This window comes from Pseudogymnoascus destructans (assembly GCF_001641265.1).
Source record: "Pseudogymnoascus destructans isolate 20631-21 unplaced genomic scaffold scaffold_8, whole genome shotgun sequence".
In the NCBI taxonomy this organism is placed as follows: Eukaryota; Fungi; Ascomycota; class Leotiomycetes; order Thelebolales; family Thelebolaceae; genus Pseudogymnoascus; species Pseudogymnoascus destructans.
Genome location: NW_020167527.1, coordinates 927,406 through 943,717, shown reverse-complemented (window position 1 = coordinate 943,717; position 16,312 = coordinate 927,406). Strand labels below are relative to the sequence as shown.

Here is a 16,312-nt window from a genome sequence, read left to right as displayed (position 1 = left end):
TCTATCGCTACCTCCATGGTACATGTAGCTGCAAAGCCACAACAAGCCACAGGCCTACCCCGCAGTCCCACTAATAAAGTTAACTAAAAATTCCACGACACTCAATTCGCCTTTTACTGTATATTTGTATGGCAGTTTTAGCATGGAGAATGTGGCAGGAGAGGTTACCGTGGTTGCGATTGTGAATATACGTCATAATAAGGATATTGCCGCCTAAATCGCTCATGTGACAACGCCCGGCGTTCAAATGAAGCGGACGACTCTCTCTGACTTTTGATCCGTTTAAGGGTGATCAAATTATCGTGTGTAAGTGCTTAAAAGATTAAGCAATTACAGCAACCATAACACTAACCACGATGATAGTCGTTCAAGACAGAGATTCCTTAACATCGGCGGTGAAAGGCCATTGCGAGTGTAAGTATCAACTGCATAGCAAGCCTGGACGGGTTCAAGGCTGATTTCGGAAGTACTCCACAGGAATACAGAGAGCTATATAGGGACCATCGGGCTTGACCTCTTCGGTAACATAGACCGCCGACTGCCAAGGCAATACTTCTCAGAACAGAGTATGTCAGCCAACGACGCAGCGCAGCAGCAGCGAATGCAAACCACAGATAACGATGCAGAACAAGCCGTATCTGGGCAAACAGACGAAGCGCAACGCTTTATCTTTGAAGATGTGAACACGGCTGAAGACGCCCACCTTGTCATTGTGTCAACGGCGACGAAAGGAAATCCGATTACAGCCAAGAATATTAGCACTGGGTCTCGAACTTCAAAGTGGCTTGGTCAGATGTCTGACGAATCCCTACAGACGCTCTCGCAGAATAAAGTGGCTATTCCGTCAACCTCTACGAATTCTACTACTAACAACGAGCCAGAGAAACTAGATGTGGAGTTTTTGCAACATGGACCAGGGCGTACACTCTAATGTGAAGTTGGGAAGTGCTTTCTCCATCTTGAAATGATACCGTGGATCACTCTTGGCTGCACGGACATAGGGAGCCTGCCGCAAGAGATTAGAGGTTACCAGAGTTGAGATTGTGAGCATACGTCTTATGTGACGACATCTGATAGTAGTTTGTCCTTCAATGAAAGTAAACGACTCTTGACCTTGGAAGCTTTGAAGGTGACTAATGTACCGTATGTAAGGATCGTCAGGCTTGATCTCTTCAGAAGTATAAACCATCAAACTTCCAACACAATACTTCCCAGAACAGAGCAAGTATGTCAGCCGACGACGTAACCCAGCAGCAGCGAATGCGGTGAGACGATGCTCTCGTCTTTGGAGATGTAAACACAAAAGAGGACACTCACCTATTGGTTGTCTCGATCCGCAGAGATCCGACCTCGGCCAAAAGAATCAGCGTTTGGGCTCGAGCTTCAAAGTGGCTTCGTAAGTTGTCTGATCAATTCCAACAAACGCTTAATCAAGCGCGTCAGAAAGCACCAATGGAGCAGCAAGGCGCGAAAGTCGAAAACTCTAGAGGAGTTAGATTTGAAAATGTCAAAATCGGAAAAGGTTGTGCGATTGCTATGGTTTCAACTAAAGGGGAAGAAGTTTTTGGGAAAGATATCAAAGTCGAGGACTACACATCCTTTAACAGTGGACAAATGTCAGATCAATCTGTGCAAAGCCTTCCTAGGGCTCGTAGCACAATCCTCTACTGAAAATCAAAATAGCAAGGACACGGCGTCTGGCAAACACGGAGTAGGGTGTATTCTTAGGGACGAAAGAAATTGAAGAATCATTTGCGTCACTTTCCTGAAGGCGTAGACGGATATGGACCGTAATGGGAAAATTAGATTAAAATAATTAACGACGCCACTTTTTGCCTCTTCCCTACTTAATTAATTCCTCTACCTACCTAACCCGGGCAAACCATACTACACACTTTGTAGTGATTCCATCTAGTTGCAGAACTGCGAGACAGTTCCGTGAAATTTCTCTGGGTAAATTTAAAAATGCATCCGGTGTTCGAGCCGGACGTCACAGATTCAACAATCAGTAGGCTCGTTAAATCCAAGTCTTCTAACATGCTTTCTCACAAAGTGCCTTAGGACCAGTTGTTCAAGAGATATATTTTGGGTCTCGAAGTCTAATGCCGTGCACCGCCTCTACGTGATTCTTGAAATGGATAACGTTGTTAAGAAGTAGCTCTTCTGCCCTGCAAACTGGATGGCAGCATTCAAACGCCCCTACCGCCTTCTTTTGTAAGTGCCTCTCAACATGGTCCATCATCTTGTCGGGTTTCGAGAATTTGCGCATCCGCCTATCATAACTCTGGCGATCGTCGCCAATGCAGAATATACACTGAGTTTTCTCGCACACCAGAGGGAAAGAATTAGGAACAGGCGATTCCTCCTTCACCTTGGGGGACTCTTCAAGAGAAGATACCGAAGACGATTTGCTCAGCCGCGACTTATGACACTGGACTTCTTGGCGACGAGATAATGCGACCATTGTGTCGATGGCGTGAATCCGTCGCATGACGATGTCGCGTGGATTGAGGCCCTTAGAGAGGTCGCACATGATATCTTGAAGCTGGGTCCGTTCAGGCAGCTGGTGCTTGACGACAGGCTCAACATAAGTCGGTGTGACGACTTTGACCTTCTTGATGATCTTCTCAAGTTCTTCGTTGTGGATACGGTAGAAGTAGTCCCGGCGGTACTCCCTCTTGAGCTCTTGCTCAAGTGTCTTCGTTACCGTAGCAATCTGTCTATTTAATTGACGATATTCTTCACCCGCTTCTGTACCAATCGAGCCCTGAACGAATGCGTGTCCATACAAACGCTTAAGCTCCAAGCGAAGCTCTTGCTGCTCAAGCTTAAGCTGCACCAGCTCTAGGTCGGGCGGGAGAGCATCGCGAAACTCGTCAGGCACTGTCTGAGGCGCACGGGGGTCACAAGTGAGACTCATGTGCGTGAAGGCCCGGAGAAAGCCAGAATCGGTAGGCTGGTCTAGAACTGCATCTTGAACGATAAACCTGACTTTCTCATTGATGTATGATCCGCAAAAGACGCCAGTCTGGGGGTTGTGCCTTAGTATCTGGTCGCGAACTGCTGTCGTGGCAGCCCCTACGCACTTGTTAGTTTAAAGCAAACAATGATCAGTGACGAAATTTACCATCAACAGCGTTTCCTGTGCCTCTTCGAAAACAGTAGCTCGTTATCTTCTGCTCAAAACCAGTCGCCCAGCCGAGACGATCAAGATAATAAGCGTAAGTCGAGTAGCGTAATGCCTTCCACTCCGACGTACGAAACATATCAGACGTGCGTACGGCCTGACGAAATATGGGTCTTTTAAGCATCTCCGGCTTCCAGTGAATCAAGACAGCTTTCGTAGGATGCTGCAGATGACTTGTAAAAAAAGGCTCTGCGTGCGAAGAGCCTTCGACCTCGATAGCATTATCCTTTATTGCGATAGCCAAGACATGGCTGATAGGGCAAAGTATGGGAAGGGCTTCTTCATGAAAGAGGAAGGTCGTGCTAAAGTTGGGAAGTTAGTTGGGATGAGGCAGAGAGATTGTAGAGGGACATACGGTTTCGGTTTCCTATCAGCACCTTTGTGATGGGCGAAAGTGATCTCCATTCCCAGAAGGTCTCGTTCTCCCTGTGTGGGGTTCCGAACAATCCAGAGACGGATATCCTCGTAGCATAGAGTCTTGTATTCCCGTTCCACAGCGTCGAGATCGACGTAATCATCGTCATATTCAGTATCGTTTTTATTAGCCCAAGGCTCTTGTTGTTGATAATTCGGCTCATCTGATCCTTCTTCCTCATCAACACACTCATCTTCATCCAGGTCATTAACGGCATCCCAGACTTCCGTATGTGGACGTTTGCGAGAGGTAGTCTTTCCGCCTGCACGCTTTGCGGCGTCGGCCAGCTCCCCAGGCCGACAACCTGTATAGATAGACAGGAGCATCATCGTTGCGAGCGTTAACCGTTGGTCCTCAGTTGGAAATACGGAAGTATCCCGAGCCCAGAGGTGGGTGAGGAGGAGAAGGATATCGTCTGCTCCTAGCACTGGTTTAGCCTTCATCGTCCGTCTGAGTTTGAATTCGTCTGCCAAGGTCGCATCTAGATACTACAACAACGGCGTCAGTGTCATGTCTTCCATAAGTAACATAGAATACAAGAGCATACCTTGAACACCTCTTTTGCGTCGTTTGTATCCATGTGACGCCCATTGACCCGATTGTAGAGTTGTTTGAACTGAAGCAGGTACTGGTGGACCGAATTGAACGCCTTAACTTTATAATTCTCGCAGATAAAGCAGAGGAACGACATCGTCTTTCCCCTATCGCATTGCTCGATAGCTCCTCGCACGTCGTCCACACCCTGAAAAGCGCAAAACCTTATCTCGAGTAAGTAATAGGAGCCTTGAAGGGGGCGTTGTTAACTTACTTAGACCACTTGCGCCATATGCCTCGGACATTCTCCTTCGTGGCTTCAGCATCCTTGGGTTTCTGAGATTTGGTGTTGAGCTCCTGACCCATGACCCGGTAGTCTTCGGCGGTGCGCTTAGGCTTCTTTGGTTGTTGAGCATGTCTTGTTCGATTAGTGACGAAATGTATCAAGTTCTGCTTTGGAGAGGGCAGTTGCCGGTTGGCCATTCGTCTGGTGGACATGATGTGCGATTCACCGGTAGCCTTAGGACAACGAAATGAACGCAGAGGTCCGCAGACAGAGTCGTGGGGAGCCTGCCTTCACGAGACGAGGATCTATCAGACTGACTTGTGCAAAGGTGTGAGACGGCAAGCTTTTTGGAAGAGATGGTGCTTGATGTCGGCCGTGGGATTGCAAGGTACTTAAACAAGTGAGCAGTTCAAGCGACTGGGGTGGTGCCCCCCGTGTGCTGGCCCTCATAATCATGATGGCTAGTGGTACCTTGGGGCAAGCAGAAAAGAGAGAAACAGAAAGCAGAAAGTAGACGCAGGAAACAGGAACGGGGACCTTGAAGGGTCCGGAACCGATGCGGGCCGTGATCACGTGTCTGCAGATCGAGGATTTAGCGAGGGGTAGAGGGTGCGTAAAGCAGCAACCGCGTCCTGCCGAATTCAGCAGCTCCGACCCCGGGAAGTGGCTTTATTCTATAATAAATCCGTGGCGCCCCCCTTACCTTATCGATCTACATCTCCACGATCCGCGATAACTCTAATTTTTTTATTCTGCCAGGGATCCCTCCGCGACGTCGGGACTAGCCGCCGATTTTTTTTTGAAACCTCCCCGACATCACTTCCCTCCCTAACATCCCCCCCCAATTGAACACCCACACACCTCACCTACGCAGCGGAGGACAGCCCTCACCAATCCCCTCACGATGAGCTTCCTACCGCGCCTCTCGCGCACCCCCCTCGCCCTCCGTACCCTCACGCGCCCAACCCTCCCCCGCGCCCCAGCACGCCTCACCCGCCTCTCCTCCACGACCAGCACCCCCCCTCCCCCCTCCCGCATCGTCACAGCCCTCAAGCGCCTCGTCACCACCACCTTCCTTACCACCGCTCTCCTCATAACCTACCTCTCCGCAACCGACACCCGCTTCACGGCGCTACACCGCCATCTCATCGTCCCCTCCCTCCGCTACCTTGTCCCCGACCCCGAACGCGCCCATTCCGTAACCCTGACGGCCCTCTCAACACTCTATACCCTCGGTCTCCACCCCCGCGAGCGCGCTCACGCTGCCGGACCAGATCTGAGCACCACAATCTTCGGCCACGTCCTCACCTCCCCCGTCGGCACCTCTGCCGGAATCGACAAGAACGCCTCCGTCCCCGACGCCCTCCTCGCCCTCGGCGCCGCATACACCGAAGTCGGCGGCATAGTGCCTAAGCCGCAAGCCGGAAACCCCCAGCCGCGCCTCTTCCCTCCCAAAACGCCCTGATCAACCGCTTCGGACTCAACTCCCTCGGCGCCGACGCCGTTGCTGCGCGTCTCCGCGAGCGCGTCCGTCGTTACGCCATCTCTGCCGGCTTTGGCGGTGGTGATGATGGCGAGCGTCGTGTCCTTAATGGCGAGGCTGGTGTACCACCGGGATCGCTGGCGGAGGGGAAATTGATGGGTGTGCAGATTGGGAAGAACGCGAGCACGCCCGATGATATTGACTCTGTCGTCGCGGATTACGTGTACTGTGTTAAGCGCCTCGCGCGCTACGCTGATGTGCTGGTTGTCAATGTCTCCAGTCCCAATACCGCGGGGCTGAGGGACCTCCAGGCGCAGGCGCCGTTGACGGCGATTTTGAAGGCGGTTGTTAAGGCGGCGGGGGAGACGGATAGGAAGGTGGTGCCGAGGGTTATGGTGAAGGTTTCCCCTGATGAGCGGGAGGCCAAGCAGGTAGAGGGAATCTGTAACGCGGTGTGGGACTCGGGCGTTGACGGAGTCATCGTTGGAAACACCACTAAGAGGCGGCCGGCGCCCGTTCCGGCTGGGTTCATGCTGCCCGCGGAGGAGGAGCGGATACTGAGGGAGGAGGCGGGCGGGTATTCGGGACCGCAGCTGTTTGAGGGGACGGTGGATCTGGTGAGGAAGTATAGGGAGGAGTTGGATAAGGGGAAGGGTGGGGAGAGGAAGACGGTGTTTGGGAGTGGGGGTGTTACGAATGGGAAGGAGGCGTTGAAGGTTTTGGAGGCAGGGGCTGATATGGTGCAGGTTTATACCGCGTAAGTTTCCTTCTTCCTGAGCGCTTTTTGTTTTACTCGCGAAGCCCTTTGGGGGATGTTTTCCGAAGACATAATAGCTGACAAGAACCAACAGACTCGTCTACGGCGGCGCTGGAACGCTCACAAAGATCAAGCATGAGATGCGCAGGGAGATTGACCGCAACACACCGCGCAGCGACTAAACTAAACTAACCTCCCACCTCCCTTGAGGAAGACGTATGTGAGAAAGAGAGAGGGAGAAGATTATACCTAGAGTGTTGTATCAAGTAGCCTAGACATTGTATAACAAAAAAAACCAACAAAGTTTCAATTACCATCCAAATTAATCATCGGATGAAGCAAGTTGTCCTTCAACCCGGGATCAGATGAGCAAGTAGCTTCATATATTAGTCTATACTATATAGGAAGGTCCCTTTGGTTGTTGCGTAACGTGTACTAACTCGAACAGTATGGCGCAGGTTGCATGCCTGGCAGGGGCAGCGTCTCCCACCTTAGATTCGCCCAAGGCGTAAAGCAAATTAACGCATTTCACCACTATGAAATCAATACAAACATCTCAATCCATCCCAACACTTCAAGAAACATGGCCTCCTCATTCAGCTCAGAGCGTCTAATCTACCGCGGACTAGAAGGCACGCCGCGCGACAAAGCCTTCATCCTCTCCATCCTCTCCGACCGCACCAGTTCCGAGAACACAACAAACTACCTGGTCAAGCCAGCGTCTTCAGCGGATGTAGATAGTTTCATGCGCGGATTCCGCGAAGCTTTCCTCGGAGTCCTGGTCTGCACCCCCAATCCCTCCGCTCCGCAAACCCCGAATATCATCGGATACGTAAATCTCCAGCACACGCATCCGCACCATAGGAGTTGTACGATGAGTATTCGGATCCGCCCAGAGGCGCAGGGGAGGGGTTATGGGTATGTTGGAGGGAAAAGTATTTGAAGATAGAGGGATGAATTTGCGCGCCACAGCAGCCACAACGCTGGTCGATTTCTCACATGGTAGTGGGGGCTTAAAACTCGGATGAGACCCTTATATATATAAGGCATAGTATGAGCTCTATGATGGAGTTATGGCGATGGGATCTGTTGCACTGTAAAGGGAAATGTGACGGGGTGTCCTATGTAAGGGGTTGGCTTGTCCAGCCAACCAAAGCCGTTCCCCAAGGGGCATCAAAACACAGTTACTAACCCGCCAATTAGTCAATCTAGACTTTGCGCTTCCCCCGAAGAACATTAAACTCAGATAATATTCCTCAATGCGGCTCCTTGATCTCCCACGCGAGCTTCTACTAGTTATTGGACGCGAACTCCATTCACAAAGCGACCTAGCAACATTCTTAAGGGCAAAGCGATACCTCTACAGTTTACTAACCCCCGAGCTCTACCACCGCCGCGATGGAGCTCCGAAATACCTGCTCTGGGCGGCAACGATGGACCGACCCGAAACTCTAGAGAGAGCGCGGTCCCTTGGACACCACGGTGCGGATTATACTGCAGCACGTTTTACGCGACCGGATTCGCTGAAATTGCTGATTGACGCTGGTTACGATGTCAATCTGAAGAGTTTCGATTGCGGATACACGCCGCTATACGAAGGTTGAGCAGGAGGCGCTTAGATGCCATGAAAGTCCCGCTCGACGGAGGTGCGGATGCGAATGCTAAGCTGGACAATGGAACCACCCTGCTTCATGCCGTCGCCGCCGCCAAGGAGGTATTTGTTGATATGGTGCGGCTCCTCGTTGAAAAAGGTGCTAATACGGCAGCACGGGATGGCCATGGCAGGAGTCCGTTGGATGTGGCTATGGCAGCGGGAAATTATGATGTTAAGGAGTTGCTTTCAGGAAATTGGCCTGTTGGCTTACATCTAAACCCTGAATAACAGGCGCCTTATGAGCACCTAGAAAGGCTGATAGGTGCAGGGAGGGGCTGGAGGCTGGTAAATGAGAATGATCGAAGTGAGCTCTGCACCCATATATATATATACCCCGCACCTTTTTTTTAAAATAACGGAGACTTATCTTTGCTTCAGTCCCATCTGTGCGGTTAAAAAGGAGGATGAGATGCGATGTATTTTGAGTAGTGAGGGCATAGTTCAGCAAACCAACACACCATCTACAGTCGCGCCCCGAGATGATGAATTCACACAAGTGACCCGCTGCCGCACCCCTAGCGAGGGGTGCGAATACGTCGCCGACGTCGACGACGTAATTGCGTGCTACAACTATCTCGTGGCCCTCGGCGACTATACCTGCAGAGAGCGCGAGCTCTGCAGGATCGGCAGCGCTAAGATCACGGGTATAAGCTAGAACGGGCATACATGTACTTGGGGTGTTCCTTTCCTTTTCACTACCGTGAAATGCGTGAGCTGTTACACGACAGGCACAAACTGTTGAACTACAGCGTCAGTAGCGATCTATAACGTAGAATGGTAGGGCCTCAGTCAGTGATCCGTGAATGCATGTTTTATTGATCTAGCTACCGTGTCTACTATATATATGTGTAATAAGCTGAGCTCAGAGGGCAGCTACAGCTGTCTATTTCCTAATTAGGAAAGTGTGATCCTTCGTCCTTCGTGCTTCTTGTGGTGGTTGTGAAGATTGGAAGGCACGACTCACGTGCTTCCCTCCGGGCACAGAGTGCGAACTCCACACAAACTCGCCCAGCAGTCCTTCCATTTCTGGCTCAGGTCTTGTCCCATACTTCGACGTCTTCGAGCTCTTCGGGTCTGCCCTAGTCTTGCATCCAGTATGACAGCACCGCCCGGCGAGTATCCACCGGATCTCGCCGCGTTATTCACATCCGGAATTGGCGTCGAAATTGTGGAATGAGAGGTGGCTTCCTGCGTCGAACTCATTTGTGTCTATTGAACTCGTGAGCTGAGTTGGCACTGTCTCGTATGGAAATGTCGGTGACGAGGCTCATCAGTGACGACTTCCGGAGAGAGTTCATTCAGCTATAGACTTCTTCGGCTCCCGATACGCGTTCAGGGCCGAATGAGGTTGGCATCTGTAGAAATGACTACTCTCTGCTTCACCACCAATCTCGCCAGCTCCGTCTTAGCTTGACCTATGTCTGATGCAGGTATCTTCTTGCTGCTCTTTCCATTCTGACACTTCCCTTCTTCGTGAGACCAGCCAAGCTTTCGTTTCCGATTTGGAGATAGAGTTCCGAGTACCGCTCGTGGGCGTACGAACTCGGCTCGTTCAAAGTCAATCCAGGTAATTCCTGGCCGATCCGGGTGGACGAGAATGTTCCGGGCTGCTGGATCACCCTGCAATACTCCCAACTGATGTATGGCATGCAGACCGGAGATGGCGTCGTCAGCGAGAGTTTGTGGGATTGGCGATCGTAATTGGAATCCTCCAAAGCTTAGAAACATCATATAGACAATACGAACGGCTCCTGCGTAGTATAATATACTGTCCACTTTCGTCTCTCCTAGGTGCACAGGTACGCACTTCCCCTGAATAGGAAGGAGACGACGGTAAATTGTCGATTCGTGCATCAGATCTTTAACACACTCAATCCCGGTGCCTTTCGCGGCAACGGCGTACCCAAATCCAGGTAACTTGACCTTGAAAAAAGCTCCTCGAGCTCCATGAACGTTCATTGCCACACAATAGTCAAGCTGATTGCGCAACAATATGTCGCATGAATGTATTACGGTCGAGTTGATGATGACCTTTTCCATGTTCCTTGACATTCGGACACTGCCAATCGAGTTCTCCCCCATCTACCATACCCATTAGGCAGTTTGGCGTACAAAATCGACCCAAGTTCTTTTGCCGATGAGTCTCGCTAGAAGCCCCCTTTTTCCCACCACCTTTGGTCCCACCACGTTCGGTAGATTGTGATGGTGGGTTGGGGGAAGTAATAGGGTTTCCGCTTTTTGGAGGCCGTTGAGGACGACTTGGTGTGTCGGGATGATGGTTGTCATCATCGCTGCTGAAAGAAGACGTCACCGAAGCACAACTTCCCACGTATATGTTCTTCCTACGAGGTCGGAATTGGATCGGTGGCCGTATAATATCCTGAGTGACCCTTGGTGAAGGGCGATACTCCGAAGACAGAACTTCCTCATCGGCGACGGCATCCTCGACCTCCTTAACGACGACATTCCATGTCTTGAGCTGACGCAGAGCTTTCCTTATCCATTGTGCACTGCGTGGAGGCGTTTTAAGCGCGCGAAGAGTAAATGCTACAGCCTGACCAACTGCGGTCATATGCAATCGATTGGGCTCGTTTCCACGCTCGTCCCAGCCAGTGGACGCCCCGACATCTCCCTTTGGAACAGATAGAGAGTAGTACACGGTCAAGAGATCGTCAGGAATGCGCAGGAATATCGTTGCTTCACCAGTGTAGATCTCGCCATATTCCACCCCAGCCTTCACCATATATGAGAAGCGTTGCATAATCACAGCGGCCACCAAACGACGACAGCAAATTGCCACACTTTCATTCTTGCTTACTTCCACAACCTCGTCCAGGTTCATCTTGGCAAGACCTTTATAAATATGCCCTAAGGTCAACTTATGAGGAGCTTTGTATTCGATCGTTAGCGCGGTCACTCAGCGCTCAGTCTCTACCTCACCACTGACATGTTACGGCTAAGTCTTAGTTGGGCGCTAGGGTACAAATCACTGGAGCGATCAACCAACTGATATATCAAGAATGGCTTCAATAGAATATATATTGTCTGGAGAGCAACGTCCTGAGCCAGTGCCAGGATGTTGCACTCGGTGAGTAAACTAAGCCTATATAGTTCTATATGTGAGACATCTACATGAGAATATCGAACACGTGACATGAACAGCTTCAGCCCCAACTGAGACACCCCCTCAGGTAACGTGGAGATATCAGGAAACTGAGCTCAAATAGAAGGTAATTCAAAGGCACGATCAACGTGTGTCGTCAATAGTTCGGTGTCGCAGAGTGCCTGCCAACCTGCCTGTCCGTTCGCGTCTGTTCGCCGTGACATTTGACTCCTGGATCTATAGCTTTTGAATATGGTCTCGGAGGTTCACCAGGTTGAGCTGTTGGACAAATACGTCGTGTTTTTGCTTTGGAAGAGCCTTCGTAAATCCGTCGGCAGGCATCTATCCTGTTGGCATCCATTCCACATGAATGGCGCCAAGATCCACCTGCTCACGCAGCCAGTGTCCCAGTATATCGACGTGTTTCAGCTTCGTGATTAATCTGGGAGCTGACGAGTTGAGGAGCCTCACTGTCTGTAGATTGTCGCAACCAATTGTAGGATCTTCGTGAAGGTCTAAGTCGACCGATTTGAATAGTCTCGTCCACCAGATAAGCTCCTTCGCAGCCTCTGAGACGGCGATGAACTCAGCTTGAGTCATCGATGTGGAGACGTGTGTCTGTTTCTTGGACATCCAGGCGATAGGTCCGTTAAACAGCTTGAATAGAAAACCGTGGGAGCTCTTGCGGTTAGGATTGTCCGCAAATGAGGCATCGCTCGAAGGTTGGAAATAGCGCTTCACGCCCTGAGTCGTATTGTCCTTCAATTCAGTCATACTGTCCTTCGATCCCACCCCCTCAGGGGCTGCGGGCATAGGATGAGACGTGAAAATAGCCTCATAAGGCGTTTCCTCATCCGTATCGCCATATTGGATACCTAGCGTCCGAGTTCCTGACAAATAGCTTAGGAGTCTATATGCAGCAGAGTGGTGATCAGGGCCAGGATTCGTGAGAAACTGAGAAAGCTTTGCAACAGTGAATGAAATATCTGGTCGAGTCTGAATCGCGGCGTATAGGCATGAGCCTATTCTCTGCTGATAGCCCAGAATCTGTTCTGGGGTCGCCGTGCCTTCAAAAGGGCGTAATTCTTGAGGAGAAAGTGGTGTCTTCGCTGGAGGTCCGTTTATATTAAATTTCTCAACCAGCTTTTCAATATACTGTTTTGTGGAGTGGTATGGTTCGTATGGACTTTGTGTCCTTTCCAACCTGGACTTTGATGTCCATGGACCGGAACCCTTCAATCCTTACTCTCTGGTCTCCAGCTAAGAGGTAGTTTCCGTCCTCACATTCCTTTAGGTTGTAGAACCTCATACGGTCGTTACAGACATGAATTGCAGCTCCAGAATCAAGGATTGTGCTCCTTGCCCAATCCAGCAAAATACCGAGAGCTAGTACTATCATTTGTAGTATCTAACAACTTGCCCTTACGCATTGTCAAAAGCTATTCATATCGTCAGTTAATACAGTTCTTAAGCCCATCTGTATTATCACTTTCCTCAAGGACATTACACAGAGAGCTACAACGCCAATTCTCATATCACTGAGGCATACTACAACTAGAACTCCACTCTCATATTTTAAATGGAGGCTGGATATCTATAACGACAGATGCATGGTCTGCTCAGAACTATACTGAGTATGCTGCTGTTACTGCTCATTGGATTAATGAGAAATGGCAACAAAGGTCAAAGTTGCTTGATGTAATACATCTTCAAGAGCCTATTCACAGCGGCGAGTACTTAGCTGAGCAGTTAGCTACAGTAACAGACAGTCTAGACATCACAGGTGCAATCTTTACATGCACACGAGACAATGCATCAGCAAACACTACAATGCTCTCAGAATATGAGAAGTTAGCAAGCAACTGTCAAACATCAACTCAACAACCTTGGACATTTACTGTTAAAAAGGCGACGTTCGGTGCATTGCACATATTATAAGTATTGTACAAGCTGCTCTTAAGAGCTTAAAAGCTGACGCAGATACAGAGACAGAAGCATACCAGTGTGAGCAAGGTGCAGCTGAGATTCCACATACTAGAGATACTCATGTAACGTAAGTCGTGGCGTAACTGGGAGAATGGCGTAAACGGGATAGTGGGGGAAGACCAACCATGAAGAAAGCGAAAAACAGAGTATTACTACTTCAGTATTCAACTATAATGCAGTCGTATTCTTCTTCTGGGTGATCTTCCTCCTCAACATCCTTAGTTTGGTCGGGTACAGTGATATTTGTCGCTGTCTTGCCTTTGGTGGTCGCTTTCTGTCAGGTGGCCTCCTTGGCCTCGATGACTTGGGAGCGTAATTTCCGTAGTTATGTGGAATTGGCCCTTTAAAATTGCGCGTTTCCCTTTGCTCTGTGCTGTCCTTGATTACATTCTGGACCGTAGGTTATCTGCCTCGCTTTGGTGTAAGAAGTTGCGTGTGTTGAGTCGCTCAGTCTCATCTGCCAGCCGATGGATATATCGAGTGGTGGGAGTATTTAGGATTGTACGTGTCTCCAAAGCCGCAACCAAGACAGCATTTGCTTTGCGCAATGTAGAACAGTCAGGTGGGCTCCTGTTCTGAAAGACAGTGTCGAAAATATTGTACTCAGTTGGTGTTTTTGGTCAGTCATCTGTCGCATCTGTCTGTGAAAGTGTCACCATCTGGATCACCCGTTGAGGTTGGAAAGGTCGTAGACCAGCGCCCCTCCACGCAGACATAGTATTATGAGTAGATAGTGCAATTGCTCTTGCTTTGATGTATGCAGATAACCATTCTGCTTTCTGTATGCGTGTAAGTTGCGCTTCATTCAAGTGTGAGAGCATAGTTGTGAGGTGTTTTTTCAATGGCCGAAGAGTGCGACATCGAGCGGTTGCAGCACATGTGAAGTGTGTGGTGGGAGGACAAGGATAGAAATTCGATTTTGCATACAATGGGATATAAAGCCTCCACTTATATGACTATTGTGGCCATCGCATATGAGTAACCGTTGTTGTTGTCCTCCATTGACTGTCGCTTTTGCATGCGTTGCTGGTTCAAACACGCATTTTAGCCACTCGATGCCATGTAAGTTGCTTGTCCAACCCTTTGTATTAGCAGAGAAGTGCCATTTATCGAAGACTTCTGGAGAGATCCAGCTTTGTAAGACATTCTGACCCTTGAATATAATAAGAGGGTTGATGGTCGTTCCATCCATGCAGATGCATTCGACAGCGGAAACCCACTCCTGCTGGCCTTGGTGTACCTGGTGACACGTACGGAGTGTGGAATCAACGATGATCTGAGTGCACTCCATAGTGCCAATCGAAAATCCAGTCTCGTCCATGTTATACATGTTATGTTCTTGTATTCTGTAAGGACACAGGGCACCCAGCTCACAGTAATAGCATATGAGAGTGCAAGTCGGAGGCTAAACGGATGCTATCCTATAGGTTTACTACGAAGGATACAAAAAAGATGATGAGGAACCCCGTTGGGTCAATCTCCTTGAGTACCCGAAACGGGTCTGACTCGGCTAACCGGCCCTAACTCTCCCCACGTGACCGTAACCATCCAACTCAGATCCCTTCCATCTGTAAGGATGCCTTCTCGTCTCTCACTCTAAGGAGCAGACTCTGAGTAGCTGCGGATCACGTGTGATCATTTGGGCGGGCTAACCGAGTCGGATGGGTTTCGGGTACTTGAGGGAAATGACTCACAAGGTTCCCCCTGGTCACGTGTGATCATTGGGGTGGGCTAACCGAGTCGGATGGGTTTCGGGTACTTACGGGAATTGACTCACGGGGTTCCCCCTTCATCTTTTTTGTATCCTTCATAGTAGACCTATAGGATAGCATCCGTTTAGCCTCCGACTCGCACTCTCATATGCTATTACTGTGAGCTGGGTGCCCTGTGTCCTTACATTATACAAAAAAGATCACGCCTGCCAGGGACGGCCGTACTTCAATAATATCCCACACCATAATGACTCAGGAGAACTACCGTTACACCATCGACTGCGGCTCGGTGACGTTTCGGGGGAGAGACCTGACCACTTCAAATAGCCATGATTCCAGAGATCTCACGGACAGCCAGTGGATCAGGGTTTGATTCTTCAGAACAAGCTGGTAAAGTCGCTGACGCGTTGGCACCAAATAGGATACGAGATCCTTAACAACCCCCTCCTAGCACAGAGGAAATTGTGGACAAGAGCGTTGATAGCTACGAGCTACCAGAGTCAAGCTTATTCGTATCGGCACCGTACACACCCGAGGAAATATGTCGAAAAAGCTGACATCAAACATACCCCAAGACAACGACGGTCAACTGCCCAGAATGATTACCAGACAAACCACCACTGCAGCAACGACCGCTGTGCCATCCGAAGACATCCCAAGTCGAATGGCCCACCTCGAAGCACAGATACAGGAGGTCAAGGATCTACTAGTTACCCTGACCGCAGCCCAGACCAGAATCCCGTCCACACCGCCGGTGGACGCTCCCATACCTACAGTCGAAGCTACGGAGCAATGAACGCCTCACACACGAAACACCCCTGAGACGGTTCAATTGCCGCTTCTTCGGAACACTCGTTCTCCATCTATTCCAAGGTCATCATGAATGCTCACCGAGGACCCTCCGAATCACTATAAGAAATCAACCATCCCTGAGAAAATCCTTCATCTCAGCGATGGGATAGAACATACCTTCCTACAATGGAGTGCATCAATTCGAGATCGACTCATAGTCAATGACCCACTACCTTACCGACTGTCATACTGACATTCGTTGCACTCAGTTTGCTATCAAACTCAAGAGCAAACTTGGAAATCTCCTCCTCAAACCTACAAGTCACTATACATATTTTGGCTTATCACACCAACAACAAGAGCAATACTACTCAACGATTGCTACAACCATCTATGATTCATT

General features: G+C 49.8%; 7 protein-coding genes across 7 annotated transcripts; 5 read left to right on the top strand and 2 right to left on the bottom strand.

Annotated features, from left to right (window-relative positions):
• Positions 1–356: 356 nt before the first annotated feature.
• Positions 357–890, top strand: VC83_03957 (uncharacterized protein; the record flags this gene model as incomplete). Its single annotated transcript, XM_024467595.1, has 3 exons — positions 357–414; positions 468–832; positions 882–890. 3 exons carry the CDS (start codon positions 357–359, stop codon positions 888–890), a joined length of 432 nt encoding a protein of 143 aa, XP_024324732.1.
• An 896-nt stretch (positions 891–1,786) lies between these two features.
• Positions 1,787–4,914, bottom strand: VC83_09629 (uncharacterized protein). The gene is made up of 5 exons (XM_024473042.1): positions 4,411–4,914; positions 4,150–4,360; positions 3,543–4,090; positions 3,128–3,489; positions 1,787–3,078 (listed from the first exon to the last, which is right to left on the bottom strand). The coding sequence occupies exons 1-5, from the start codon at positions 4,632–4,634 to the stop codon at positions 2,072–2,074; spliced, it is 2,352 nt and encodes a 783-aa protein (XP_024328810.1). The 5' UTR covers positions 4,635–4,914; the 3' UTR covers positions 1,787–2,071.
• A 164-nt stretch (positions 4,915–5,078) lies between these two features.
• On the top strand, positions 5,079–5,918 carry URA9_2 (Dihydroorotate dehydrogenase (quinone), mitochondrial). The gene has a single exon (XM_024467594.1). The coding sequence runs from the start codon at positions 5,327–5,329 to the stop codon at positions 5,885–5,887; it is 561 nt and encodes a 186-aa protein (XP_024324731.1). The 5' UTR covers positions 5,079–5,326; the 3' UTR covers positions 5,888–5,918.
• On the top strand, positions 5,919–7,023 carry URA9_1 (Dihydroorotate dehydrogenase (quinone), mitochondrial). Its single transcript, XM_024467593.1, has 2 exons — positions 5,919–6,662; positions 6,757–7,023. The coding sequence occupies exons 1-2, from the start codon at positions 6,061–6,063 to the stop codon at positions 6,842–6,844; spliced, it is 690 nt and encodes a 229-aa protein (XP_024324733.1). The 5' UTR covers positions 5,919–6,060; the 3' UTR covers positions 6,845–7,023.
• A 222-nt stretch (positions 7,024–7,245) lies between these two features.
• Positions 7,246–8,266, top strand: VC83_03954 (uncharacterized protein; the record flags this gene model as incomplete). The annotated part of the gene is made up of 2 exons (XM_024467592.1): positions 7,246–7,580; positions 8,029–8,266. The coding sequence occupies 2 exons, from the start codon at positions 7,246–7,248 to the stop codon at positions 8,264–8,266; spliced, it is 573 nt and encodes a 190-aa protein (XP_024324817.1).
• A 231-nt stretch (positions 8,267–8,497) lies between these two features.
• On the top strand, positions 8,498–9,089 carry VC83_03953 (uncharacterized protein). Its single transcript, XM_024467591.1, has 2 exons — positions 8,498–8,620; positions 8,695–9,089. Exon 2 carries the CDS (start codon positions 8,726–8,728, stop codon positions 8,969–8,971), a length of 246 nt encoding a protein of 81 aa, XP_024324729.1. The 5' UTR covers positions 8,498–8,620; positions 8,695–8,725; the 3' UTR covers positions 8,972–9,089.
• A 9-nt stretch (positions 9,090–9,098) lies between these two features.
• On the bottom strand, positions 9,099–10,711 carry VC83_03952 (uncharacterized protein). Its single transcript, XM_024467590.1, has one exon. The coding sequence runs from the start codon at positions 10,396–10,398 to the stop codon at positions 9,649–9,651; it is 750 nt and encodes a 249-aa protein (XP_024324728.1). The 5' UTR covers positions 10,399–10,711; the 3' UTR covers positions 9,099–9,648.
• Positions 10,712–16,312: the final 5,601 nt, after the last annotated feature.